This window comes from Bos grunniens, chromosome 6, assembly GCF_055505025.1.
Source record: "Bos grunniens cultivar Pamir isolate PY7600 chromosome 6, Bosgru_T2T1.0, whole genome shotgun sequence".
NCBI classification, from domain to species: Eukaryota; Metazoa; Chordata; class Mammalia; order Artiodactyla; family Bovidae; genus Bos; species Bos grunniens.
Window position 1 is genome coordinate 6,607,982 of NC_141170.1, and position 27,457 is coordinate 6,635,438.

At 45.2% G+C, this 27,457-nt stretch overlaps 1 protein-coding gene across 6 annotated transcripts in view; it reads right to left on the bottom strand.

Moving 5' to 3' along the window:
* Positions 1 to 12,049: 12,049 nt before the first annotated feature.
* The window catches only part of CD38 (CD38 molecule), a 69,630-nt gene continuing 54,222 nt past the window's right edge, over positions 12,050 to 27,457 (bottom strand). For 4 of the 6 annotated variants that reach the window (XR_015165139.1, XM_086404744.1, XM_086404745.1 and 1 more), the window contains 4 exons: positions 23,304 to 23,377; positions 21,136 to 21,222; positions 20,395 to 20,481; positions 15,492 to 16,932 (listed from right to left, as the gene is read on the bottom strand). Coding sequence is in view for 4 of the 6 variants with exons in the window: in XM_086404744.1 (XP_086260870.1) it covers positions 16,905 to 16,932; positions 20,395 to 20,481; positions 21,136 to 21,222; positions 23,304 to 23,377 (276 nt within the window). In the remaining 2 variants the exon portion in view is untranslated. Of the gene's footprint in view, positions 13,794 to 15,491; positions 16,933 to 20,394; positions 20,482 to 21,135; positions 21,223 to 23,184; positions 23,378 to 27,457 lie in introns of those variants that run through there. The other 2 variants (XM_086404747.1, XR_015165140.1) reach the window with 2 other exon arrangements.

Below are 27,457 nucleotides of genomic sequence, written 5' to 3' on the forward strand. Positions count from 1 at the left end.
AGGAGAATGGTAATTATCCCTGGGTGATGGAATTAGAAGTCATTTTTATTGTCTTCTTCTTTTTCTTAATAGCATATTTCCCAAATTTTGTTTTGTAATTAAATACAAAGTTATACAAATTATATATCAACCTTACATAAATAAAGGTTCATTTTATCAAGTATTTCAATAAACATTTACTGTAATTTTTATGTTACATGTAACCCCAAATCTTCTCTTTATTCTCTGTAAAGCCCAATACCTTCAAAAATAAAATGTGTCAATGTGACAGAAGTTGAAGAGCAAATTTTAAATTTCAAAATCTGAGATATGCTGAGTTGTCGTTAATTCTCCAATACTGAAATAAATGGCCTGAGTGCTTTCTGAATCATTTGCATTTTGAAGATAGAAAAGGGGACTTTCAGGTACTTTCTGATGACCTCATTACATGATGTGACATTCCTGATTACATGATAAAAGGAACATAAAATTTTCCCAGCACTAAGTCTTGAGAAAGATACTACGGGCATGAAGAAAGGCAAAGCCTGGACTTGAGAGTTTGGGACCACACCCTAAATGCCCTGATATTCTTTATCAATCCAATCTTTAATTTGTCATTCAAAAATTGTATCCTCTAGTTTTTCTTGGCCACATGTCTATTTAGAACATATGCTTAACTGAGAATATTTGGTCTTCAGTTCAGAGAGAAAATTCAACATATCCTCACTCTAAGACTAAAAGGACAAAATATAGGCACAATTTTTAGATATATGTTATTAATAATTATCATATTAATATTATATTGTGATATCGTATAGTCCTTCTAGTACAGCATATGTTATTATTGAGTTGGTCAGAACAAACTTTCTGGTCAACCCAATGTCAATATTATTCTATGTTATTATTAATTTAAAATATATTCTATTATTAATAATATAGAATATACTATTAAGTCTCCAAAATCCATTTGTTTTGGTTGTTTTTTTTTGTGTGTGCATGACTCAAATAAGTGTATTTTATTTATGTCTTTCAGGCAAAAAATTTTAATTGAATTCAAGCAAGAGTACCTAATGGGTAATTGAAATATGGACATATTGCTACATAATCTTTTCCAGTAGTTTATAAGTTTCTGCCAGGCCAGAATAAAGGGCAAGAGGTAAAGATAAGGTGACACTTTCTAGAATTATGAGTCTGGCCATTATGGTGATTCCACGCCAAGGCACATCTGAACTGCTCTAACGTGGGGTAACCTCAGAGACGGAAGTGCAGATCTCTCCACAGAGACACAATGGAGATCCCTTTAACAGTGTTTCCGATTTTCTCTGGTCTTGGAACAAATAAGAGTGTAGCAAGGACTTTAGGGAAAACAAGAGTGTTCATAGTTTTCCTTGGGAGAAAAGCTTTGACAAACCTAGGTAGCATATTAAAACGCAGAAATATCACTTTGCTGACAAAGGTCTTTATATTCAAAGCTATGGTTTTTCCAGTAGTCATGTGCAGAGGTAAAAGTTGGACCATGAAGAATGCTGAGTGCCGAAGAATTGATGCTTTCGAATTGTGGTGCTGGAGAAGATTCTCGAGAGTCCCTTTTACAAAGAGATCAAACCAGTCAATCCTAAAGGAAATCAACCCTGAATATTTATTGGAAGGACTGATGAAGCTGAAGCTCCAATACTTTGGCCACCTGATGTGAAGAGCCGACTCATTGGAAAAGACCCTGATTCCGGGAAGATTGAAGGCAAAGAGAGAAGGGGATCCCATAGGATGAGATGGTTAGATAGCATCACCGATTCAATGGACATGAGTTTGAGCAAACTCAGGAAGACAGTGAAGGACAGGAAAGCCTGACATCCTGCAGTCCATGGGGTCACAAAGAGTCAGGCGTGACTTAGAAGCTGAAGCACAACTATAACAACTATTACTAGGAAGTGTGAAGTGCATAGCTGTGAAGAACGCGAGTTCCTCATTCGCTCTCAACTCATTTTAGGTATAAATAATTTAGGTGAAAATTCATGAGGAAAAGGGTCACTGAAAGTTCTCTGGGTCTGCATTCTCACAGCACCAAACCCTCACATTCTACTGCCCTGGTGCCCAAAGTTTCAAGGGCTGGCAGGACATTTAAAGGGAACATGCCTGTGAGCTGAGGTGAAAAAACCCAGAGAAGAAAAGAGAGGGAGGATTTGCCTGCCTCTCCGCCCCCTAGTGGCCCAGGATAAAGTGAGTCATTCATCATTTATCACCTACTCAGTTTGCAAAGGCAATGGCAGCCCACTCCAGTACGCTTGCCTGGAAAATCCCATGGATGGAGGAGCCTGGTGGGCTGCAGTCCATGGGGTCGCTAAGAGTCGGACACGATTGAGCGATTTCACTTTCACTTTTCACTTTTATGCATTGGAGAAGGAAATGGCAACCCACTTCAGTGTTCTTGCCTGGAGAATCCCAGGGACAGAAGAGCCTGGTGGGCTGCCGTCTATGGGGTCGCACAGAGTCGGACAGGACTGAAGTGACTTAGCAGCAGCAGCAGCAGTTTGTGAAAACTCTGGGAAATAGTGAAGAACAGGGAAGCCTAGCTTGCTGCAGTCGATGGGTTCGCACAGAGTTTTTTTAGCAGAGTTATTTTTAGCAATAGTTCACAATCAAAGACATTGAGCCTAGGTCAGTAAGAGGGTGGCTGGACATTAAAGTCAGATCGTCCAAGTCCTGAGCCCATATTTTTAGCTACTGTCCTTAAAGAGATAGGGCTTTTCTGGTAGCTCAGCTGGTAAAGAATCCACCTGCAATTCAGGAGAGCCCGGTTAGATTCCTGAGTCAGGAAGATCCGCTGGAGTAGAGATAGGCTACCCACTCCAGTATTCTTGGACTTCCCCTGGTGGCCCAGTTGGTAAAGAATCTGCCTGCAATGCAGGAGACTCTTGTTTGATTCCTGGGTTGGGAAGATCCCCTGGAGAAGGAAAAGGTTACCCACTCCAGTATTCTGGCCTGGAGAATTCCGTGGACTGTATAGTCCATGGGGTCGCAAAGAGTCAGACACGACTGAGCGACTTTCACTCACTTAAGGAGATAACTGTGTGGTAGAAGCACACAGATATGTAAATAGATCATTTCTATTTACCCCTCTGTCCATGGAGACACTCAGTGAGCATTTATTAAGCACCTACTATATGCAGACAGGATGCTAGCCTCCAAGGATACAAAGTCCAGGGAAAGGTCAGGGCCCCAGAGTGCAGGGAACATGAATTCGATCCCTGGAACGGGAACTAAGATTCTACACGCAGTGAGGCAACTAAGTCTGTGTGCCACAGCTACTGAAGCCCATGAGCCTAGAGCCCACGCTTCACAGCAAGGGAAGCCACTGCAGTGAGAAGGCCACACACAGCAACTAGGCGAGCAGCCCCTACTCCCCACGACTGGAGGAAGCCTGTGCAGCAACGAAGACCAGCACGATCAAAAATCAACAAAATACTGAAAAGTATCTAGAATCATGACAGAACTGGGTGAAGAAATGAATTTTGAAGTCAGACATACAGGTTTGAAGGCCAGCTCTGCCCCTAATTGCTTATAAGTCATTAAACTTCTCAGAGCTTTGGTTTCCTCATCTGTAAAATGGGGATAGTAATCTACTTCATGGATTGCCGGGGTCCAGCCCCGGCTGATCCAGGGTATTCGAAGGAGAGACAGCCTAGGCGACTATTTATATATTAATTAGAGATATAAAGAGTAATAGAATGAGGATAGCTCAGTAGGAAAATTCAGTGGAGAAAAGAGGCTGAGTAGCTTGGTTTACGCGGAAAATCAATATAACCTGTGACACCAGGTTAGCTCTGACCACGGAGGCCGCAGGCGCCCTCTCAAATAGCAGAAGGTGCCCCACTTTAGACACCTTCTCGAGTGGGTCTTAGAAGCCCAGGCAAATAAATGGTCGCAGAGGATATCCGCGCTCCAGATGGAGACTTCAGCCAGAATGTGAAAAGAATGACATGCGGAGACCAAGCGTTGGTGAGCAAGGCCCGTAGCTTTATTTTTAACAGGGGCTTTTATACCCTAAGTTACACATAGAGGATAATAGGGGATGCAAAGTCAGCAGTTTTTGATCCTTATCAAAAACCAGGGTTTCTTTCCCGCAAATTTATCGTATACAAATGGTTTAGGTGATTTACATCATCTTCTGGCCAGAAGGCCTATTAACATTTTATGACTCTTGACAAGGACTTATCAACAAAGACTTATTTTCTCTAAGAGTAATTATTTTAAGGTTTGGCGCCATCTTCTGAGGATAAAATTGCATTCCTATAGGGCGGATGTGTAATGGGTTTACAACAAAGGAAAGAATTTATTACCTTAAGGGTCTAAAGTTCCTAACACCAAGGCCACTACTTATTTTTTCTATATACCAACTATTTTAATTAATACATATTCAAGGATACAATTCAGGGGATGTGGAAACTTGGCAAAAAAAATTGGCTCATCAATGAAATCCTTTACTAGTTTATTCTGACAGTTTCTAAATCTCTGAGAGGCTCTAAGCTATTTGAATACCTTAAGCTTCTCGTGCCTCTCCAGGCTGGGAGACTGTAAACAATCGAATGCATAGCTGTAGGAGTCCGGGTAAACTTGTCAGGCGAGTTAGAGAGCCATCTGAGGGGTTTGGATTTAAACATTCCTATTTGCCCAGGAACTTTTATTAATTGGAGCTGTAAGTTAACTCTTTGACAGAGAGAGTGAGATGGTGGTAGGGGACAGCTCCCAGTAAAGTCAGAGGTGAGAGCACAAAGCAATAAAGTAGGCAGACTCTGGTTTTTGGGGGGTAGATGCTCGAGAATATCCGGGGGGACTCCTGAGGCTCGATCCCGCCTTTGTGTATGCCGAGCCTCCTTCCTCATGACCTTTGTCACGAGTGGAATGTCTCTCGCCAGCTCCCGGCAATGGATCATGGTGAAAGCTAAATGGTATGTTAACTTCATGTGTCAGCTTAGCAGGTCACCTAACAGAAGCAGAAGATATTAAGGAGAAGTGGCAAGAATACACAGAAGAATTATACAAAAAAGGTGTTCATGACCCAGCTAACCACAATGCTATGATCACTCACCGAGAGCCAGACGTCCTGGAGTAGGAAGTCGAGTGGGCCTCAGGAAGCATCACTACAGGCAAAGCTAGTACAGGCGATGGAATTCCAGCTGAGCTAGCTCAAATCCTAAAGGATGATGCTGTGAAAGTGCTGCACTCAATATGCCAGCAAATTTGGAAAACTCAGAAGTGCCCACAGGACTGGAAAAGGTCAGTTTTCATTCCAATCCCAAAGAAAAGCAATGTCAAAGAATGCCCAAGCTACTGCACAATTGCACTCATCTCACACACTAGCAAAGTAATGCTCTAAATTCTCCAAGCCAGGCTTTAACAGTATGTGAACTGTGAACTTCCAGATGTTCAAGCTGGATTTGGAAAAGGCATAGGAACCAGAGATCAAACTGTCAACATACGTTGGATCATAAAAAAAAGCAAGAGAATTCCAGAAAAACATCTACTTCATTGACTATGCCAAAGCCTTTGGCTGAGTGGATTATAACAAACTGTGGGAAATTCTGAAAGAGATGGGAATACCAGACCACCTTACCTGCCTCCTGAGAAATCTGTATGCAGGTCAAGAAGCAACAGTTTGAACCAGACGTGGAACAACGGATTGATTCCAAATTGGGAAAGGAATGCATCAAGGCTGTATATTGTCACCCTGCTTACTTAACGTATGTGTAGAGTACATCATGAGAAATGCCTGGCTGGATGAAGGACAAACTGGAATTAAGTTTTCTGGAAGAATTATCGATAACCTCAGATACTCAGATGACACCACCCTGATGGCAGCATGTAAAGAGGAACTAAAGAGCCTCTTGATGAAGGTGAAAGAGGAGAGTGAAAAAGCTGTCTTAAAACTCAGCATTCAAAAAAAAAAAAATATCATGACATCCAGTCCCATCACTTCATGGCAAGTAGATGGGGAAACAATGGAAACAGTGACAAACTTTATTTTCTTGGGCTCCAAAATCACTGCAGATGGTGACTGCAGCCATGAAATTAAAACACGCTTACTCCTTGGAAAAAAAGATATGACAAACTGAGACAGCATATTAAAAAGCAGAGACATTACTTTAGCAACAAATTTTGTCTAGTCAAAGCTATGGTTTTTCCAGTAGTCATGTATGGATGTGAGAATTGGATTATAAAGAAAGCTGAGCACCAAAAAATTGATGCTTTTGAACTGTGGTGTTGCAGAAGACTCTTGAGAGTCCCTTGGGCTGCAAGGAGATCAAACCAGTCAATCCTATAGGAAATCAATCCTGAATATTCATTGAAAAGACTGATGCTGAAGTTGAAGCTCCAATACTTTGGCCACCTGATGTGAAGAACTGATTCATTGGAAAAGACTCTGATGCTGGGACAGATTGAAGGCAGGAGGAGAAGGGGACGACTGAGGATGAGATGGTTGGATGGCATCACCGACTCGATATACATGAGTTTGAGCAAGTTCCGGGAGTTGGTGATGGACAGGGAAGCCTGGGGTGCTGCAGTCCATGGGGTCGCAAAGAGTTGGACACAACTAAGTGGCTGAACTGAACTGAGCAGGTCACTTTGTCCAGCCTTTTGGTCAAACATTATCTTGATGTCTCTAAGAGGCTGTTTTTTTTTTTTTTTCCAGATGAGATTAACATTGAAATCTGTGTAAAGCAGATTAGCCTTTATAATGTGGGTGAGCCTCATTTGAAAAGTTGAAGGCCTGAGGAGTAGAACAAAGACTGACCTCTGCTGAACAAGAGGGGATTCTGCTAGCAGGTGACCATCAAACTAGAACTATACCATTATCTCTTCTGGGTCTCAGCCTGATGGCCCTCCTTGCAGATTTTCGACTTGCTAGCCTTCATAATCACACAAACCAACCTCCTAAAATCCATCTCTATCTATCTATCCTCTATCTATCTATTACCTGTCTATCCATTTATTACCTATTAGTGATCTATTTATCATCTATCATTTATCTACTTATCCATCTAATCATCTATCATTATCCATCTATCTAATTTATCATCTATCCATCTCCTATCTATCTATCATCAATTTAATCATCTCCCATGTGGCTCAGATGGTGAAGAATCTGTCTGCAATGCAGGAGACCCAGGTTCGATCCCTGAGTTGGGAAAATCTCCTGGAGAAGGGAATGGCAATCCATTCCAGAATTCTTGCCTAAGAAATCCCATAGACAGAGGAACCTTCCAGGCTACAGTCCATGGGGTCACAAAGAGTCGGACACAACTGAGCGACTAACAACCTCCTCCTCTATCTATCTACTCATGGTTCTGTTTCTCAGCACAACCCCAGCTAATACAAATGGTATGATTCATGAAGGTCCCTGACATACACCAGGGGCTCAGTAGGTATTGGGTTTATCCCTGCATCCCCAGAGACACTCAGGCTCTTCATTGCAGCATAGGAAGATGGTGGCCCCAAAAGGTGCTAGGATTTGTCCACTACCTCAGAGTTCTGAGGTCAACCAGGTAATCCACTTTGGGTTTCACAATTTAAAGCATGGAACATCTCCATGACTGGAGTGACCATTTCATTTTCTACAAAGACTCCCTCTGAAGGGACTTCAGAGTTTATCTGATCCACATATGTACAAGGTGTTGATCTGAGAGCCAATATGGGTTGGTTTTTTTGTTTTTCTGACACAAGGTTTTTTGTTTGTTTTCTTGTTTTTTTTTTTTTTTTTTTAGTTATTAGTTTAAGATTTGGAAAGTGTCACAAAAGCCCGGACTGCTGGTTTCTCTTGAGGAATTGGAAGTTCAGAGGACTTGAAGCAGGCCTGCTCTCTTGCCTGGCAACGTTGGGGCTGTAGCTGAGAGGTCACCACCAGCATAGACAGGATACAGGTCCTGAGGGCATTTTACTAATTTATGTTCCCCGTCGACATCTGCAGACGTTCGAGTCTGTGACTCCACATGTCTTCCAGCTCCTTCAATTAGAAAAGCAAAAACAGAGACCCAAAAAGGTCTGGTGTACTTGCAGAAGGTCATGGAGCTGGGATTTTTCAGAACTGGGTCTAAAACCCAGTTCTTGCTTCCCAAACCCCTCAAAATATGCTCTATGCCAAATGAGCACAAATACTTTTATTGACAAATTAGGTGATTCCAAAGCTTTTCCTGTAAGACAAGTATTTCAGTTACCAGATCAAGTTCAGTGTTAAAATGAATGCTGGCCTTTAAAATGGAGTAGGTTATGACTTGTCTTACTCATCTCTGTGAGTGTAAGCACAATCTGGGGTCTGATCACACCTAACTCTCCCATTATTGTGGGCAAATTTGTCACCTTTTCATAACAGTTCAAAGTGCAATGGTGAAAACTAAATGAAATATTTCATGTAAACTGCCGAGTACAGGGTCTGGATTACAGCAAGCATTCAACATATGTTGTAGAATTAGGACCTCAGAGAAATTAAAATATGACAAAATAGCAATGTAGCTAAACAATATTGCATCTGCAAATATGTATAAGTTCACAGTGATCCCATCAACTCAAACTCAACATCCCATTCATCTTCTCTCAATTTATATATTCATTCTTTGTAGTCATTTGGTCTAACCTGCAAAACAGGACACATGTCAAAACAAACTATTGAGTAGAGTTAAAGATTGATTTGTGGTTATTTTCATCCTTAGAATACACTCCAATAATAGCGCACGGTCAGTGCATTGTGTTCGAACAAGACTTGAGTTAATTTCTTGCACCTGGGTAGTTGAGTTATCGATGAGATGCACACTAGGGTCGGTTGTTGCTTGTTTGTATTGATTTTAAGATCTGCTTTCTTTCATCCTTTATGATATAATTTTGGTTTTTAATATGCTATACTTGTTTCAACCCGTAAGGACTAGGCTCATGGAATTAAAGTGATGGAAAAGCGTTGTCTGTCTCTCAAACTTTAGAGGTGGAGATGGTAGAGGAAACACACGTGTAAACAGCAGGCATGCTAAGTCGCTTTGGTGTGTCCAACTCTTCGCCATCCCACAGACTGTTACAGCCCACCAGGCTCCTCTGTCCATGGGATTTTCCAGGCAAGAGGACTAGAGTGGTTGCCATTTCCTCCTCCAGGGGATCTTCCTGACCCAGGGATCAAATCCATGCGTCTTACATCTCCTGCACTGGCATGCAGGTTCTTTGCCACTAGCGCTATCAAGGAAGGCCAGTCCATTATTATAAACCATGTCCTGGAGGTAGGGAGGGAGGCTGAAGGGTCGTAGTGGTTTGACTGGTAGGTGTGCTGTGCTTGGTCATTGTTGTGTTCGACTCTGTGACCCCAAGGACTGTAGCCTGCCTGGTTCCGCTGCCCATGGGATTCTCCAGGCAAGAATACTGGAGAGGGTTGCCATGCCTTCCTCCAGGGAATCTTCCTGACCCAGGAGTAGAATCTGGGTCTCCTGCTTGCAGGCAGATTCTTCACCAGCTGAGCTACAAGGGAAGCCCTCTTGTAGCTGACTGGTAGATAATGGGGGCTTACTAAAGCTTGCTGAATGAATCAATGAATCAATTTATCATTTGGTGTGTGACTCAGTGGTAAAGAACCCGCCTGCCAATGCAGGAGACACAATTTTGGTCTCTGGGTCAGAAAGATCTTCCAAGAGTGGAAGCCAGCTCTTAGTGAAAGGTCTTAGGAGGATTTCTGGCCAGTCCTTTCAGGTGGGCAAGTAGCACCCACCTAGCATGACTCAAAGCCACCTAAGATGAGTGCGGCTGACCCAGCTGGTTGTCAAGAGAGCCATTCCCTACCCTCTCCTCCACTGTCCATGAGGTCTCTGGGTCTCAGCTTCCAAACCAAGTAGGCTTGTCAAGCAATTTACTCTAGAATAAAAACAGGTTCCAACAGTATTTTTTGAATTTAAAAAACTAAACTTGATGGTACTCTATGTGTCAAGCACTGTTTTTTTTTAAAACATATTTTATTTTATTTATTCTTCCGTATATCAACATGAATCAGCCATAGGTATATGTGGTGTATGTTCCTAGCCTCCCTCTTGAACCTCCCTCCCACCTCCCAGCCCAAGCACTGTTTATATATACACATACCTAGGCCATGCGTTTACAGGATCTTAGCTTCCTGACAGGGGATTGGACCCAGGCCATGGCAGTGAAAGCTCCAAGTCCTAACCACTGGACCACCACCTCAAGAGCTAGTCTGAGAACTGTGCGTCTGTTCTCTCGCTTAAAGCTCAAACAACCCAAAGAGTTGGGCACCACTACCACCCCATTTTACAGGTAGAAAAACTGAGCTCTGTTCTAAGCATTTCGTACACCTCAGGATCCGGATGTCAGATGGATTTGGGCAGCCGTGAATGTGAGGTTAGCGTGGGAGGCAAGGGCCACGCTCCGTGTGCTTCACCATGCACCACCCACTTCAGTTATTTCTAGTCCCAGAAGCAACAGTGGCCACATCTGACAGTGACAAAGTGACAGCTGAGTGTCCTTGGGGCAAGGATGACTCCTCGACCTGACCTGTCTGTGGAGTCATTTGCAATATTGCCCTTTTGAAAAATATTATTTATTTACTTGGCTATGGCAGGTCTTGGTTTGGCACGCGGGATTGTTTTATTGCAGTGCACGGATTCTCTACTTGGGGCTCACGGTCTTAGTAGCTGTGGCGTGTGGGCTTAGTTGCTCCATGGCATTTGGGATCTTAGTTCCTAGACCAGGGATCGAATCCACATCTCCTGCATTGCAAGGTGGATGTTTGACCACTTGACCACCGGGGAAGTCCTGAAAGGTTGCTCTTGACTAAGTGGCTTCCAAACTGTTCTCCTACCCTCCTGGAAAGCCTGCCAGCCTCTGAGCTTCCCTAGAAAATGTATTTCTGGCCAGAGCTGCATTCAGTTGTTGCAGCTAAGGTCAGCAGTTGATACACATGACTAGGTTTGACGAACCTTCTTTGGTTTCTCTTCTCTGCAGGTCTGCAGTGGTTCAAGATTCCAAACATTGTTTCACAGTTATGTTCCTTATTAATAGTCACACATTTCACTATCTCATCACATCAACTCCTGGGAGGTCTCAAGTGGGGTTTCTTAACAGGACAAAGGTGTGTCATCACGTGATTCTCCAAACTTCCAAGCTGAGATTCTTGCTGTAAAGCAAACAGCACTCTTCGTTCTTCGATGTCCTGATGGCACAGAGGAATGGTAAGGGCTTATCAGGTCTTCAACAGACTGTGTGGACCCCTCTGAGCATCTATTCCCACCTCCCCCATCCCCAAGACATCCACAATGAAGGTCCATCCTCTCTCCAGTTGCCCGACTCACTTAACCTTGGGATGGGGTTGGCGAGGCCATGCTGTCTTTGGAAGAGCATCTCCAGCTTGTTTGATTCTTCCTCCAACCCCATAGACAATTGTGGCAGGTTTTTCCCCAGCTTTATCGAGGTATGATTGACGAATAAATATTGATATATATTTAAGGTGTGTAATGTGACATTCCGGTATACATGCATATCGCTCAACGATGATCACAATTCAGCTAATCAACACATTCTTCATCTCACACAGGCACCTCTGTGTGTGTGTGTGTGTGGTGAGAAAATTTGATATTTATTTTGTTGTTGTTGTTGTTCAGATGCTCAGTCATGTCCGACTCTTTGTGACCCTGTGGACTGCAGCACACCAGGCTTCTCTGTTCTTCACCATCTCCTGGAGCTTGCCCAGACTCATGTCCATTGAGTTGGTGATGCCATCCAACCATCTCATCCTCTGCCATCCCCTTCTCCTCCCACCTTCAATCTTTCCCAGCATCAGCGTCTTTTCCAATGAGTCGGCTCTTCGCATCAGGTGGCCAAAATATTGGAGTTTCAGCTTCCCTAGTCACTACGTCTCCAGAACTTTCTCATCTTATAACCAGAAGTTTACAACACCCTTTGACCAGCACTGCCCTGTTCCCCACCCCTCCAGCTCTAATAGCCACCTTTCCACTTGCTGTTGCTGTGAGTTTGACTTTCTTAGATTCCACACATAAGTGAGGGCAAGCAGTTTTTCCAGACACAATTGTTTTTAAAAGAATAACTCCACAGTCCTTTATTATTCATGATTTGCATAATTCATTGATACGTGTTGTAAATATATTCCAAACTGGCGAGTCACAGATGTCAATGAACTTTCTCACTGGGTCACTTGTCTCTTAATCCCACTGTTTTCTCTACCTTGTGCTGTTTGCACTTTGCGTAAATGATTTTTTTAAAAAGCATGATGAGCCAAATTTGAATTAAGTTAAAGGATAAATGCTGTGTTAGGGATCAAATCAAACCCTTCTGTGCTCTGTGAGTGTGATCTGAGGGCCAGCTAACCACTGCCTCTTGGGGTAGCACCCAGAAATTGAGTCCCTGATGGATCGATATGAAAAACATATATTCAAATGATGGCTGGCACTGTTTACAATAGACAATACAAAGAAGCAACCTAAATGTCCGTCAGCAGAGGAATGGATGCAGAAGATGCGGTATGTCTATACAAGGGAATATCACTCAGCCACTACAAAGAATCTGAAGTAATGCCATTTGCAGCCACATGGATGGACCTAGAGATCTGTCATACTGTGTGAAGTAAGTCAGAGAGAAAGAGTGTATCATGTGCTATTGGGGACAGGTGGGGGGGGGATAGTTAGAGAGTTTGGGGTTGACCTGTTGTTTATTCACTCAGTCGTGTCCGACTCTTTTGGGACCCCATGGACAGTGGCCTGCCCAGCTCCTCTGTCCATGGGATTTTCCAGACAAGAACACTGGAGTGGGTTGCCATTCCCTTCTCCAGGGAATCTTCCTGTCCCATGGACTGAACCCATGACTCCTGCATTGCAGACAGATTCTTTACCACTGAGCCACTTGGGAAGACTACCTCTATATTTAAAATGGATAACCAACAAGGTCTTCCTGTGTATAGCACAGGGAACTCTGCTTGATGTGTGTCCAGCCCGGGTGGGAAGGCGGTGTGGGGGAGAGTGGGTACACGTATATGTGGCTGAGTCCCTTCATGGCTCACCTGAAGCTGTCACAACATTGTTAATCGGCTATACTCCAACAGGAAATAAAAAGTTTAGAAAATGATGGTTAATGTAGCAAAAAGAAATTAGTTGCTTCATTATTTAAAAACTGTGGGAAAATGTTAGGCTAACATTACATTTATAAAATGCTGTCTTTTTCTAATACCTTTTTATTTTTTGATTAATTTTTATTGGTGTACAGTTGCTATACATATTGTATTCATTTCTGTTGTAGAGCAAAGTGAATCAGCCATACATACACACATAGTCCCTCTTTTTTAATATCTTATTTTTATTTATGGGAAGCTGCTATATAACACAGGGAACCCAGCCTGGTGCTCTGTGACAAGCTAGGGGGATAGGATGGGGGTGGGGGTTGGGAGGCAGGCTCAGGAGGGAAGAGACATAGTTATGACCAATTCAAGCTATCCTACAGCAGAAATCAACACAACATCATACAGCAATTATCCTCCAATTAAATAAATAAATACAAATGCCTTTTAAAGTTATGCTGTAGGTTTATCCTAACATTTTGCTTCATACAATTTGCCATACAAAACTTGTATCCATATACATAACCACTTGCCCTTTAAAAAGCCACGAAAACACAGAGTCATTCTGCGCCATGTGGATTCTACCTGAGATGCCCAAGTCACAGTCTTGGGAGTGGTCCTCAGGAGAAACTGCATGCCAGGAAGTCAGTCAGCACGGCTCCTAAGGCATCTCTTCCAGCAGGGAGTGTGCAGGCTTGGGTGAGTTTATTTCCAACGAGAGTTAAAAGGCACAGAAAGTTGTCGAGCCGAAAAGAATGTTTTTTGCCAAAATATTTGATATATACTTGGCTTTTTCTGCCAAGTATATAAGAGACACAGATGTGGTGCGAAACAGGTCAACACAAATGGGACTAAGAAAGATCTACTAAATGCAGCATCCCTATGAACTGAGAAAAGCGTGTGTGCACATATATACATATACACACATGTGCATACGTGTATCCTTTCAACTATCAGAACTGTATTTGAAAGTGTGCCTCAAATGTTATCAGGTCATAAACCATTACAGAAGGAAAACAGTGATCCTTGAGGAGCTGGAAAAGGGAAATGAGGTTATAATTCATTCCCAGAGCCTTTGGGTGAATATGGTGGTGTGTAAAATTTGAGATAGTAACAGGATTTTTCTAGAGCACACAGGAATGAAGTGGGGAGACAAGGCATAGCAGGTTTACAAGTAAAATATGAGGTTTGCTGAGCAATCAGTAATTTGGTAGAGATGTCACTTATAAGAAGAGGGATATAGAAGATCTACTTACAGAAAAAGTCCTTAGGGCTAGAGACACATGATTTAGTCACTGAGTCATATCTGACTCTTTCGACCCTGTGGATTGTAGCCCTCCAGGCTCCTCTGTCCATGGGATTTTCCAGGGAAGAATACAGGAGTGCATTGCCATTTCCTCCTCCAGGGGATCGTCCCAAGCCAGGGATCAAACCAGCATCTCCTGCATTGCATGTGGATTCTTTGCCAGCTGAGCCACCAGGGAAGGCCCATGATGCATGGTCAATGGCAAAGATGCAAAATCAGAACTACAGGGAGAGCGGAGTCATGGATGAAACATCACGGTAACGGAGACTCAAAGGTGGTGTAAGGAGCAGGTAGCACCTCAGCCCCCAGCCACCTCCAGCGTCCTCAGGGCGCTCTGCAGCAGCTGTGACTACCTGGGGACCAGCCTCCTCTTTGGTCTCCACCAGCTTTGACCTTAAGCACTCAAATGAGTCTTCTTGAGGGGAAGATTCTCACAAATTGATTTTTACTCTATCCATTTCATCACTGAAAGGAGATGTTAAGGACAAAATTTTCCTGACACAGGGAGCCACCTCATGGGGTATCCTGGTAAACAAGGAAGGTACATTAAAGGATCCGGAACTCAGCAAGCTAGCCCAACAAGAAGGCAGAGTCTTGAGAAGAAAGACAGCTGGGTTACCCAGTGGATTAGCAGGGACCTATTTCTGAAGACGTTCTGCAGGTAGGCAGGAGGCAAGATTGAACTTTAACCAGAACTGGTCCCTTGCATGTATTTTCATGTCCAGCCAAGACCACATCCCACGAGAAAGTGGAGAATGGGCTGGTGAAGAATCCCTGCTCTGATGGCAGTGGCTGTAGCTGTAAGGACTCCCGACGGGAACTGGATTGTCAATCAAAGGGCAGGCAGAGGGGAGGCTACTATGTCCTGGTGATTTCTTACATATGACTCACTGTGTCAGACTGTCATTTTCTGTCATCTTCTTTAGTTTTCACCACACTTTGATGAGGGTACATTTATAATCCTTACTTAAGTGACAAAGAAGCTGAAGTTCAGAGAGATCAGGTATTTCATTCTAAAGCACAGAGTGATGCCAAAATATGGACCCAGAAACGTCTGACTCCAAAATGTATGCTGTTTTCAACAAACCTACTGGGCTCCCAGAAGGGTTTCCAAGTGAGTTTATTCATTCTCCACTCAATGCATCTTATGTTTTGACAAGAACAACAAAGAACTAGAAAATATCCAGATGTTTAAAACTTAAGTAACGCGTTTTGAAATAACAATTCAATCAGAAAATATTTGTAAATTATGAGGAAAAGAGACATATCAAAAATTTTAAGAGCGACAGCTAAAGCAGCACTCAGAAGAAAAATTATCGTACTAAAATGCAGAGTTTGAGTACTGCAAACTCAGTGATTTCAACTTCCATCTTAAGAAGCTGCATAAGGAAACGCAAAGAAATTAGAATCTCTCTATCTCTAATAATACAGAGAAAAGTAAAACCTAAATAAGTAGAATGAGAAAATCAACAAAGTTAAATGTTGGTTCTTTAAGAGTAGTAAAAATGATCATTCCCAAGCAAGACTAATCAAGTAAAATTCCAGTGAGAAATAAACTGTCAGCATCAAGAACAAATAAATACATTTTAACTGACTCCTGCATAAGACACGGAGATGAGGAGAAGCAAGGGAGAGGGTGAAAAACTGTACCTGTTTCGAAGCCATCCAGAAGAATCACGTTTCAGATTCTATTGTATTCAATTTAACCCCACATTTATTCATTAGAAGAGAACATAAGGACTATCAATCTAGTATTATCTGCCTAGAAAGGGCAAGCACATGAATTTTTGAAATAAAGTTGAGTTCAAATTCATTCTCTACCTTGACCTAAACGTATGACTTTTAGGAAATTATATAAACTTTCTGAACTTATTCTTCTCATTTAACAAATGGAGGATAGTAATATCAACCTCACAGGGCTGTTGGAAGGATTAGAGATAAAACAGCAAGCACAGGAGTAACGTACACCCTACAGAATGTAACATGACCCATAACCACGGCATCTGTAGTTTATCTGTAGGAAAGATACAAAAATATATCCGGGCGTAACGTCATTCATTTTGACATGTGACCTTTGCTGAAAAGTCTGGGCATTTATTTTTCTTGACCGGCCAACAGTTTGGAGAGGTCATTCTTCAACAGAGAGGATGTTACCAACATATTAGCAATATAAAAGAATCATATGAAAAATAAAATAAAAAACTATAAAAATTTCTACTCTAACTTTATACAATAATTGGTGTGCTGTGATTCATGGGGTCGCAAAGAGTCGGACATGACTGAGCGACTGAACTGAACTGAATTTTTCTTGACTATTAGATCAAGATAAAAACTATGTCAATAGCATAAGTTATTTTAATATCCCGGAGGAAAAGGTTTCCATCTCTGGTGTTAATTTTATGACGAAAGTTTCCCCCAAAGTCCCAACTTTCCACCAGCATGTCTCCTGAATCGTGTGTGTTGATCTGCACTGCCAGGGCTCAGCCATGCTGACTGACCCATCTGCAAGATGAATCCTCAGGATCTTTGAAGAAACTGGTCACGGCTATGATGAGAAAGAAAAAAGGTCAAGAAGCAATACGATACACCCCTTGGTCAACTCGCCAATGAAAGAAGACCCTTCATTAACAGCAAAAGTATGCACGGACCACTTAGCACCCACACGAGTTCCTTCTGCGGCAGTGACAATGCCGAGAAAGGCTGAGTCCCAGAGTGGGTGCCTGAAGCTACAGCCCAGTGTAGCTTCATTCCATGTGCAAAGCCATAGAAATAGATAACTGATGTTTGATGATGATATGTGGAGACAGGAACAACTGTCTGGCTCACACATGTCACAGATAGCTGCTGTGAACCTCAGCTGATGGTCAAGAAACAGCAGAAGCAGCAACCAACGAGGAGAGACCCCATATTTTCCATTGAGGATTGGTTTTCTCTTCTTCAAAAACTTCCTGAGGAAGTGTTGGGTCAAAGCATCAGGCAGCAAGAGGTCAAAGACTCTAGAAGAGGGCTGGTTGCCGTCAGCAAGGGGACCCCGATTTTTTGCACAGAATACCTCCTACAGTATCAGCAGGTGAATGACTCTGGTTTTCATAAAAATCAAATCACAAAGCAACGGAGTTCAATGGGAGTGGCTGGCACATAGTGGAGGGGGTTGTCTAGTGGGGGTAAAGTGGTTCCTTAAATTGCAGTCAAATCTGATTTTGTTAAATGTGAGTCAAGAAAGAGAGAGAGCCTTAGAAGTAGCTAGCAGCATCCCTGGGCTTCTAGGATGGACCATCTCAGGCTCATCTCTAGCCCTCTGTCGTGACCAGCTGGGCACATTGGCTCTAAGTAGAGTCGTCCATCCTCATCAACATTGTGATCTGGGATCCCCCACATGAATACATGTGTGTGTGTGTGTGCATGCTCAGTTGTGTCTGACTCTTTGAGACCCCATGTCTTATAGCCTACCAGACTCCTCTGTCCATTCTTGTCTGGAATATTCCAGACAAGAATACTGGAGTGGGTTGCCATTTCCTACTCCAGGGGATCTTCCTGACCCAGGGGTTGGACCCTCATCTCTTATGTCTCTTGCACTAGTAGATGGGTTCTTTATCACTAGCACCACCCAGAAAACCCACATGAATACATTCTAGGTGGGAAAAGTATCCTCATCCTCAAGGAAATAATGCTATGGAAGGAGTCTACAGTTGACATCTATATCCATGACATTCACTTTGAGCTCCCCTAGAGACAAGCAATGGCAACCCACTCCAGTACTCTTGCCTGGAAAATCCCATGGACAGAAGAGCTTGATAGGCTGCAGTCCATGGGGTCGCTAAGAGTCGGACATGACTGAGCAATTTCACTTTCACTTTTCACTTTCACGCATTGGAGAAGGAAATGGCAACCCACTCCAGTATTCTTGCTTGGAGAATCCCAGGGACCGAGGAGCCTGGTGGGCTGCCGTCTATGGGGTCGCACAGAGTCGGACACGACTGAAGCGACTTAGCAGCAGCAGAAGCAGAGACAAGCAAGTTTCTTGCAAAGTCATCAAATTGTTAGATACAACAGTTCGATACAATAGGGAACTGTTAGATACAACAGGGGACCCTGAGGGTCTGGTTATGCTGAATATATCATGACCTCATGGTTGGAGCAAACCAGCAGTGATTTCAAATATGGTCCCCAAGTTTAAGGTCACATGAACTGATGCTTGAGTGACAGGTGCTGGCCTCCTATGCAGGCCAGTCCACAAGTCCAGGTGGGAAGGTATGCTTAATTATTTTTGCAAGGTGAAGGATGAGTGAGCTCACCCAGAACCTACAGTTTGGGCTCTTCATGAAAAAAAAAAAAGAAAGGTGAATGGCTAATGTAAGAAAGAGATTAAAAGCGTTTTGTGAATGACTCACTTACATTCCCTAATCTTGTCTTGGGTTTTCGTATTCCATTCTCTCAATGCAAAAGATCTTTGAGTAACTCAGACTGGTCAGATGTCTGCCATGTCTCTTCTATGGCTGTTCCTTTGTTCTGTTTTCCCACCTAACCACTATAGAAAGCTTGTGTTATTTTCTGGCAGTTTCCAGAGAGAAGCCAGCTGGCTGATGGGGAATTCAGGTCATTGGAGAGACAAAGGCTTCAGCGAATGTTCCTTGAATCTGTCCCTCTGCCTTTCTGACATGGCTGGTGGGAAAGGGTGGTGACAGGGAAGTGATGGGAAGCATCTCAGCTTCGACATTCTTTGAGAAAGTGTTTCTCTCTGCATCTATTCGACAGGAACTGTCTGTCCTGCATCTATCTGTCATATACGGGAAAATTTCCAAAGATGCTTTGGCACAGATCTCTGCCTGGAGTTAAATATTGACCACCCATCTTAAAAATAGTGAGGGGTCTCAGTTATGATAACAGAGTCGCAGGTGATTTTAAAAAACATATACTTGGGGCTTCCCTGGTGGTACAGTGGATAAGAATCCATTTGCCAATGCAGGGGACATGGGTTCGATCCCAGGTCTGGGAAGATCCCACATGCCATGGAGCAAATAAGTCCTCATGCTGCCAACTGCTGAGCCCTGCACACCCTAGAGCCTGGGAGCCACAGCAAGAGAAGACACTGCAGTGTGAAGCCCGCACACCACAGCTCGAGACAAGCCCACATGGCAACGAAGACTAGCACGGTCAAAAATAAATAACTAAAATTTTTGAAAACCAGGAAAAAAAATAAAAATATATATCTATCTGTAATTTAAACTTTTCTCCAATGACTATGTGTTACGGGTAAACAGTTTTAGGATTCTACATTTTTTAAATTAGAAAACCATAAAGCTTGCTCTTTATGATTTGAGATTATGGCTGCAGCTGCTGCTCTACCCTCTACCCTCTAAATCAAGGGTCAAGGGGGCCAAGCTAGGAAGTCTTAGAAATCAGCCAGTCCATTCCAGTGTTATAGATGATGGATTGAAGCCTGGAAAGGGCGGTGGGCTTTAAGGAGAATAAATGTGGAGGCTTGAAGTCAGGCCTCCTGTCTGTTGTGAGTGTCTGCTTAAAGCCTCCCTGAGCAGATCTGAGTGTTGGTGTCTAGAGGAGCTAGGCACCCACGGAGCTGACCTGGGTGTGAGCTGAGCTGTTTGTGTCTGTGTGTAAGCCACAAAGTGTTAGGCATCTACAGCTGAAACCCAACCAAAGAAACCTCACCTGCAAGATATGGCAAGTCACAAGGCTTTTATAAATCCTTTGATTTTGGCAAAATGTGCTTCTACACCCCTGAAAGTCAGGAGCTCTGGGTCATGCCTCTCACATGGGAAAGCAGGAAAGATGCCCTCAAATCTGGGGCATCTTTAGAAGCAAATCACTGCTAGAGTTGCGTGGGGAAGGATGAGGACCAGGGCGGGGGAACATCAGAAGGCCACTGGCTGGAAATGGTTTCTCGGCTAAGCTGGGAGAGGGGCAGAGTTCACTGAAGGTCACCACCCAGACTGCCGTCAAGGCCCAAGGGAAGAGCGTCTGCATGTGGCGGGAAAGCATCAGTTACCTGAGATTATCCATGCATCTAAATTTGACATTTCTTCCATCTAAGATGGACTTCAGTTTCCTTATAGAGGAGCCAGAGCATGAGTCACTGGAGGGAAATAAAAAAAAAGAAAGTGTTAAAATAACAAGAGCTCACAAGCTGGCTTGGTTTCTTCCAGGAGGCGGGCCCTGGGCAAGGCTATCGGATGAAGACGTGAAGTGGAGGGAGCTTCAGAGAGCTCACAGGTCCGCAGCAGAGTCAAAGGTGTGAACTAGGTAGAGACCTACCACGGAGATACAATTAAGAGACTGTTGAGTGAGTGAAAGTCGCTCAGTCGTGTCCGACTCTTTGCCACCCCATGGACTTAGTCCATGGAATTCTCCAGGCCAGAATACTGGAGTGGGTGGCCTTTCCTTTCTCTAGGGGATCTTCCCAACCCAGGGATCGAACCCAGGTCTCCCACACTGCAGGCAGATTCTTTACCAGCTGAGCCACCAGGGAAGCCCAAGAATACTGGAGTGGGTAGCCTATCCCTTCTCCAGCGGAACTTCCCAACCCGGGAATTGAACCTGGGCCTCCTGCTGAGCGGATTCTTTACCAGCTGAGCTATGTTGGGATAGGGTAAAGGTAGAGTAAGGCCCCATTCATTTCCTGAGCCAGTCTTTTCTCAGCGCATTCATCCCTGTGACTGTGGATTCTTTCATGGGCTGATTCCTGAAATAAGCCTGAGAATATACAGGAGTACAGAGTAGTAACACATACCTGGGAGGTTTTCCAGTGTCATGTACCAGCCAAGCCTCTAGTTCAACCTGTGGCCTCAAGTTAGGGGCTTCCACTCGTCCAAATATGCTAAGAGAGAAGAGACACAGAACATTGTTAACCCCAGACTGAATTGTTGGAGCACCCACAGCCCCTGTGAAAAGTCATCGGGCCGGGTGTCACTGGTTAGAACCTACCGTTTGGAAGTGACCCATGATTTGCATCAGAATCAGCCACCTTTACTTATTCAGGATGACCTCAAATAAGTAAGATTCTCAAAATAAGGGTCTTCATCTGTGCATTGATGCTGATTCTTTACACACTTGCTATTCCAAGAAGATACAGTTCTCTTACACTCTCTTAGACCAAGGTAAGGAACTCATTAGAATTGCAGAATCTCTGCCCACCGCCACCTGCTGAATCAGAGCCAGCAGCCCAACAATTCTTAGGTGATCCCCACGCACAGTGAGTTTGAGAAGCGTGTCGTTGAAAGACCCCTATGTCCTGTTCTGACCCCAGCCCTAAGCTCTCCTCATTAGGCTCCCCCACTCCTGTTACAAGTACTTGGGCCCCTAATATCAGATTACAAAATTCTGGACTGTTCACACTTGCACCCAAAAGCCCAAAAGGTTGGGGTCAGAAGAAGACAAGAGGACAAAGGCTCCCTGGTGGACTCAAACATTAACAGAGGACAAGAGGGGGCTTCTCTGGTGATCCAGTGGTTAAGAATCCGCTTGCAGTGCAGGAGACGTGGGTTCAAACCTTGGTTGGGGAACTAAGATCCCGCATGTCATGCGGGCAACTGCAACTAAGACAGGAGGTAGCCAAATATTAAAAAAAAAAAAGAGGAAAGAAGGAAAATTCATCTGGGGCATCTGGAGTGCCTGGCGGTGGCACGTTAGTCACTCGGTTATTCCAGCTCTTGTGATCCCATGGACTGTGATCCCATCCCAGAGGAGCCTACCAGGCTCCTCTGCCCATGGAGAGGAGTACACTGGAGCGGGTTGCCATTTCCTTCTCCAGGGGATCTTCCCAACTCAGGGGTCAAACTCACATCTCCTGCATTGGCAGGCAGATTCTTTACTGCTGAGCCATGTGGGAAGCCCCTGGGGCACATTAATATATGTTCCCTCATCTCAATCAGCCTTATCCAGGGAAAGGTTGGAGAAGCAAGACTGGAAAGGTAAGCAATGTGGAAGAACCTGTAAGTGCAGAAGGGGGTCAGCGAAGGAAAGCAAGGGTGAGACCAGAGTCACTGGTGTGGGCGAAAGGAGGTACTCAACCAGCACTTCCTCTGTCTGGCATGTGGCTCAGCATTTTTCATACACCCTCCCAGTCCATCTTCACATCACCAGCACCTCCTCAGGTACACAGAGACTAGAGGGGCCCTACTAAGGTCACCCAGGTAAGATGTCATGACCTCTGGAGTCCCTGCTTTTAACCATGACAATAAACTGCTGACACTGCCTGCAAAGATGGAATGCAGGCCAAAGGCATGGCAGAGCTCCTGCTGTTCTCAGCAGCAGATTCACTGGGATCCATACTGTCCAGGAAGGAGACAGGAGTCCTGGGCAGATGTTTGTGGACGAGAAGACTTTAGACAGGCAGAAGGAAGGAGGGGACAGGTCATGTGGGGAAACAGGGTGAGCAAAAGGGAAATGGGCAGGACTGGGTGTTAGGAGAGAGAGAGCGGGCATGCTCAGCCAGTTGAGTCCAAAGCTTTGTGGCCCCATGGAATGTAGCTCGCCAGGCTCCTCTGTCCATGGGATTCTTCAGGCAAGAATCCTGGAGTGGGTGGCCATTTTCTCTTCCAGGGGATCTTCCCAACCCAGGAATTGAACCCATGTCTCCTGTGTCTCCTGCACTGGCAGGCAGATTCTTCACCACTGAGCCACCTGGGAAGCTCTACAGGAGAGACAGCAGGCCTCAAAAAGCTAAGAGGAAGCGTTGGACCCTGTGCAAGGACCTTTAGAGAATTCTAAACAACGGAGAAACTGGACAAAAGTGTTGACTTAGAAAGACAAAATCTCACCATAGAATACAACACTTTACCTTTTGTAGCCCACATCTTCAGTCCTGAGGTCGACATGAAAAGTATATTCTTCTAAAGGCGAAAGAGCCAGTAGGAGACTGTGTTAGCCCTAACCCACCGGAGGCAAAGAGACAAGTACCTCATGCTATCAAAGGCGTTCTCCAACGATCCATTGAGCACCACCCGGACTGTATTACAGGCACTTTCTGCAAACTTAAAAACAGAAACACCATGCCTCAGCTTGCAGACTTAATGCCTGTCCCCAGCAGGTCCATCCCCAACAGCTCTTAACATCAGCTGGTGAAAGAGCAGCTGCCCATAGGGTTCTACCTCGGACAGGTGAGGTCTAAGTAATGTTCACCCCAAATTACTGGCGGGCATATGCTTCCCTCCAGACCTCTGGAAGCCGCTGTTCAGCTTCATCGCTGCTAAGTTGGCGGTTCAAAGGCAGAAGCCCAGATGAGTAAGGACAGCATCACATCGCTGCTAAGTTGGCGGTTCAAAGGCAGAAGCCCAGATGAGTAAGGACAGCATCACATCGCTGCTAAGTTGGCGGTTCAAAGGCAGAAGCCCAGATGAGTAAGGACAGCATCACATCGCTGCTAAGTTGGCGGTTCAAAGGCAGAAGCCCAGATGAGTAAGGACAGCATCACATCGCTGCTAAGTTGGCGGTTCAAAGGCAGAAGCCCAGATGAGTAAGGACAGCATCACATCGCTGCTAAGTTGGCGGTTCAAAGGCAGAAGCCCAGATGAGTAAGGACAGCATCACATCGCTGCTAAGTTGGCGGTTCAAAGGCAGAAGCCCAGATGAGTAAGGACAGCATCACATCGCTGCTAAGTTGGCGGTTCAAAGGCAGAAGCCCAGATGAGTAAGGACAGCATCACATCGCTGCTAAGTTGGCGGTTCAAAGGCAGAAGCCCAGATGAGTAAGGACAGCATCACATCGCTGCTAAGTTGGCGGTTCAAAGGCAGAAGCCCAGATGAGTAAGGACAGCATCACATCGCTGCTAAGTTGGCGGTTCAAAGGCAGAAGCCCAGATGAGTAAGGACAGCATCACATCGCTGCTAAGTTGGCGGTTCAAAGGCAGAAGCCCAGATGAGTAAGGACAGCATCACATCGCTGCTAAGTTGGCGGTTCAAAGGCAGAAGCCCAGATGAGTAAGGACAGCATCACATCGCTGCTAAGTTGGCGGTTCAAAGGCAGAAGCCCAGATGAGTAAGGACAGCATCACATCGCTGCTAAGTTGGCGGTTCAAAGGCAGAAGCCCAGATGAGTAAGGACAGCATCACATCGCTGCTAAGTTGGCGGTTCAAAGGCAGAAGCCCAGATGAGTAAGGACAGCATCACATCGCTGCTAAGTTGGCGGTTCAAAGGCAGAAGCCCAGATGAGTAAGGACAGCATCACATCGCTGCTAAGTTGGCGGTTCAAAGGCAGAAGCCCAGATGAGTAAGGACAGCATCACATCGCTGCTAAGTTGGCGGTTCAAAGGCAGAAGCCCAGATGAGTAAGGACAGCATCACATCGCTGCTAAGTTGGCGGTTCAAAGGCAGAAGCCCAGATGAGTAAGGACAGCATCACATCGCTGCTAAGTTGGCGGTTCAAAGGCAGAAGCCCAGATGAGTAAGGACAGCATCACATCGCTGCTAAGTTGGCGGTTCAAAGGCAGAAGCCCAGATGAGTAAGGACAGCATCACATCGCTGCTAAGTTGGCGGTTCAAAGGCAGAAGCCCAGATGAGTAAGGACAGCATCACATCGCTGCTAAGTTGGCGGTTCAAAGGCAGAAGCCCAGATGAGTAAGGACAGCATCACATCGCTGCTAAGTTGGCGGTTCAAAGGCAGAAGCCCAGATGGGTAAGGACAGCATCACATCGCTGCTAAGTTGGCGGTTCAAAGGCAGAAGCCCAGATGGGTAAGGACAGCATCACATCGCTGCTAAGTTGGCGGTTCAAAGGCAGAAGCCCAGATGAGTAAGGACAGCATCACATCGCTGCTAAGTTGGCGGTTCAAAGGCAGAAGCCCAGATGAGTAAGGACAGCATCACATCGCTGCTAAGTTGGCGGTTCAAAGGCAGAAGCCCAGATGGGTAAGGACAGCATCACATCGCTGCTAAGTTGGCGGTTCAAAGGCAGAAGCCCAGATGGGTAAGGACAGCATCACATCGCTGCTAAGTTGGCGGTTCAAAGGCAGAAGCCCAGATGAGTAAGGACAGCATCACATCGCTGCTAAGTTGGCGGTTCAAAGGCAGAAGCCCAGATGAGTAAGGACAGCATCACATCGCTGCTAAGTTGGCGGTTCAAAGGCAGAAGCCCAGATGAGTAAGGACAGCATCACATCGCTGCTAAGTTGGCGGTTCAAAGGCAGAAGCCCAGATGGGTAAGGACAGCATCACATCGCTGCTAAGTTGGCGGTTCAAAGGCAGAAGCCCAGATGAGTAAGGACAGCATCACATCGCTGCTAAGTTGGCGGTTCAAAGGCAGAAGCCCAGATGAGTAAGGACAGCATCACATCGCTGCTAAGTTGGCGGTTCAAAGGCAGAAGCCCAGATGAGTAAGGACAGCATCACATCGCTGCTAAGTTGGCGGTTCAAAGGCAGAAGCCCAGATGAGTAAGGACAGCATCACATCGCTGCTAAGTTGGCGGTTCAAAGGCAGAAGCCCAGATGAGTAAGGACAGCATCACATCGCTGCTAAGTTGGCGGTTCAAAGGCAGAAGCCCAGATGAGTAAGGACAGCATCACATCGCTGCTAAGTTGGCGGTTCAAAGGCAGAAGCCCAGATGAGTAAGGACAGCATCACATCGCTGCTAAGTTGGCGGTTCAAAGGCAGAAGCCCAGATGAGTAAGGACAGCATCACATCGCTGCTAAGTTGGCGGTTCAAAGGCAGAAGCCCAGATGAGTAAGGACAGCATCACATCGCTGCTAAGTTGGCGGTTCAAAGGCAGAAGCCCAGATGAGTAAGGACAGCATCACATCGCTGCTAAGTTGGCGGTTCAAAGGCAGAAGCCCAGATGAGTAAGGACAGCATCACATCGCTGCTAAGTTGGCGGTTCAAAGGCAGAAGCCCAGATGAGTAAGGACAGCATCACATCGCTGCTAAGTTGGCGGTTCAAAGGCAGAAGCCCAGATGAGTAAGGACAGCATCACATCGCTGCTAAGTTGGCGGTTCAAAGGCAGAAGCCCAGATGGGTAAGGACAGCATCACATCGCTGCTAAGTTGGCGGTTCAAAGGCAGAAGCCCAGATGAGTAAGGACAGCATCACATCGCTGCTAAGTTGGCGGTTCAAAGGCAGAAGCCCAGATGAGTAAGGACAGCATCACATCGCTGCTAAGTTGGCGGTTCAAAGGCAGAAGCCCAGATGAGTAAGGACAGCATCACATCGCTGCTAAGTTGGCGGTTCAAAGGCAGAAGCCCAGATGAGTAAGGACAGCATCACATCGCTGCTAAGTTGGCGGTTCAAAGGCAGAAGCCCAGATGAGTAAGGACAGCATCACATCGCTGCTAAGTTGGCGGTTCAAAGGCAGAAGCCCAGATGAGTAAGGACAGCATCACATCGCTGCTAAGTTGGCGGTTCAAAGGCAGAAGCCCAGATGAGTAAGGACAGCATCACATCGCTGCTAAGTTGGCGGTTCAAAGGCAGAAGCCCAGATGAGTAAGGACAGCATCACATCGCTGCTAAGTTGGCGGTTCAAAGGCAGAAGCCCAGATGAGTAAGGACAGCATCACATCGCTGCTAAGTTGGCGGTTCAAAGGCAGAAGCCCAGATGAGTAAGGACAGCATCACATCGCTGCTAAGTTGGCGGTTCAAAGGCAGAAGCCCATATGGGTAAGGACAGCATCACATCGCTGCTAAGTTGGCGGTTCAAAGGCAGAAGCCCAGATGAGTAAGGACAGCATCACATCGCTGCTAAGTTGGCGGTTCAAAGGCAGAAGCCCAGATGAGTAAGGACAGCATCACATCGCTGCTAAGTTGGCGGTTCAAAGGCAGAAGCCCAGATGAGTAAGGACAGCATCACATCGCTGCTAAGTTGGCGGTTCAAAGGCAGAAGCCCAGATGAGTAAGGACAGCATCACATCGCTGCTAAGTTGGCGGTTCAAAGGCAGAAGCCCAGATGAGTAAGGACAGCATCACATCGCTGCTAAGTTGGCGGTTCAAAGGCAGAAGCCCAGATGAGTAAGGACAGCATCACATCGCTGCTAAGTTGGCGGTTCAAAGGCAGAAGCCCAGATGAGTAAGGACAGCATCACATCGCTGCTAAGTTGGCGGTTCAAAGGCAGAAGCCCAGATGAGT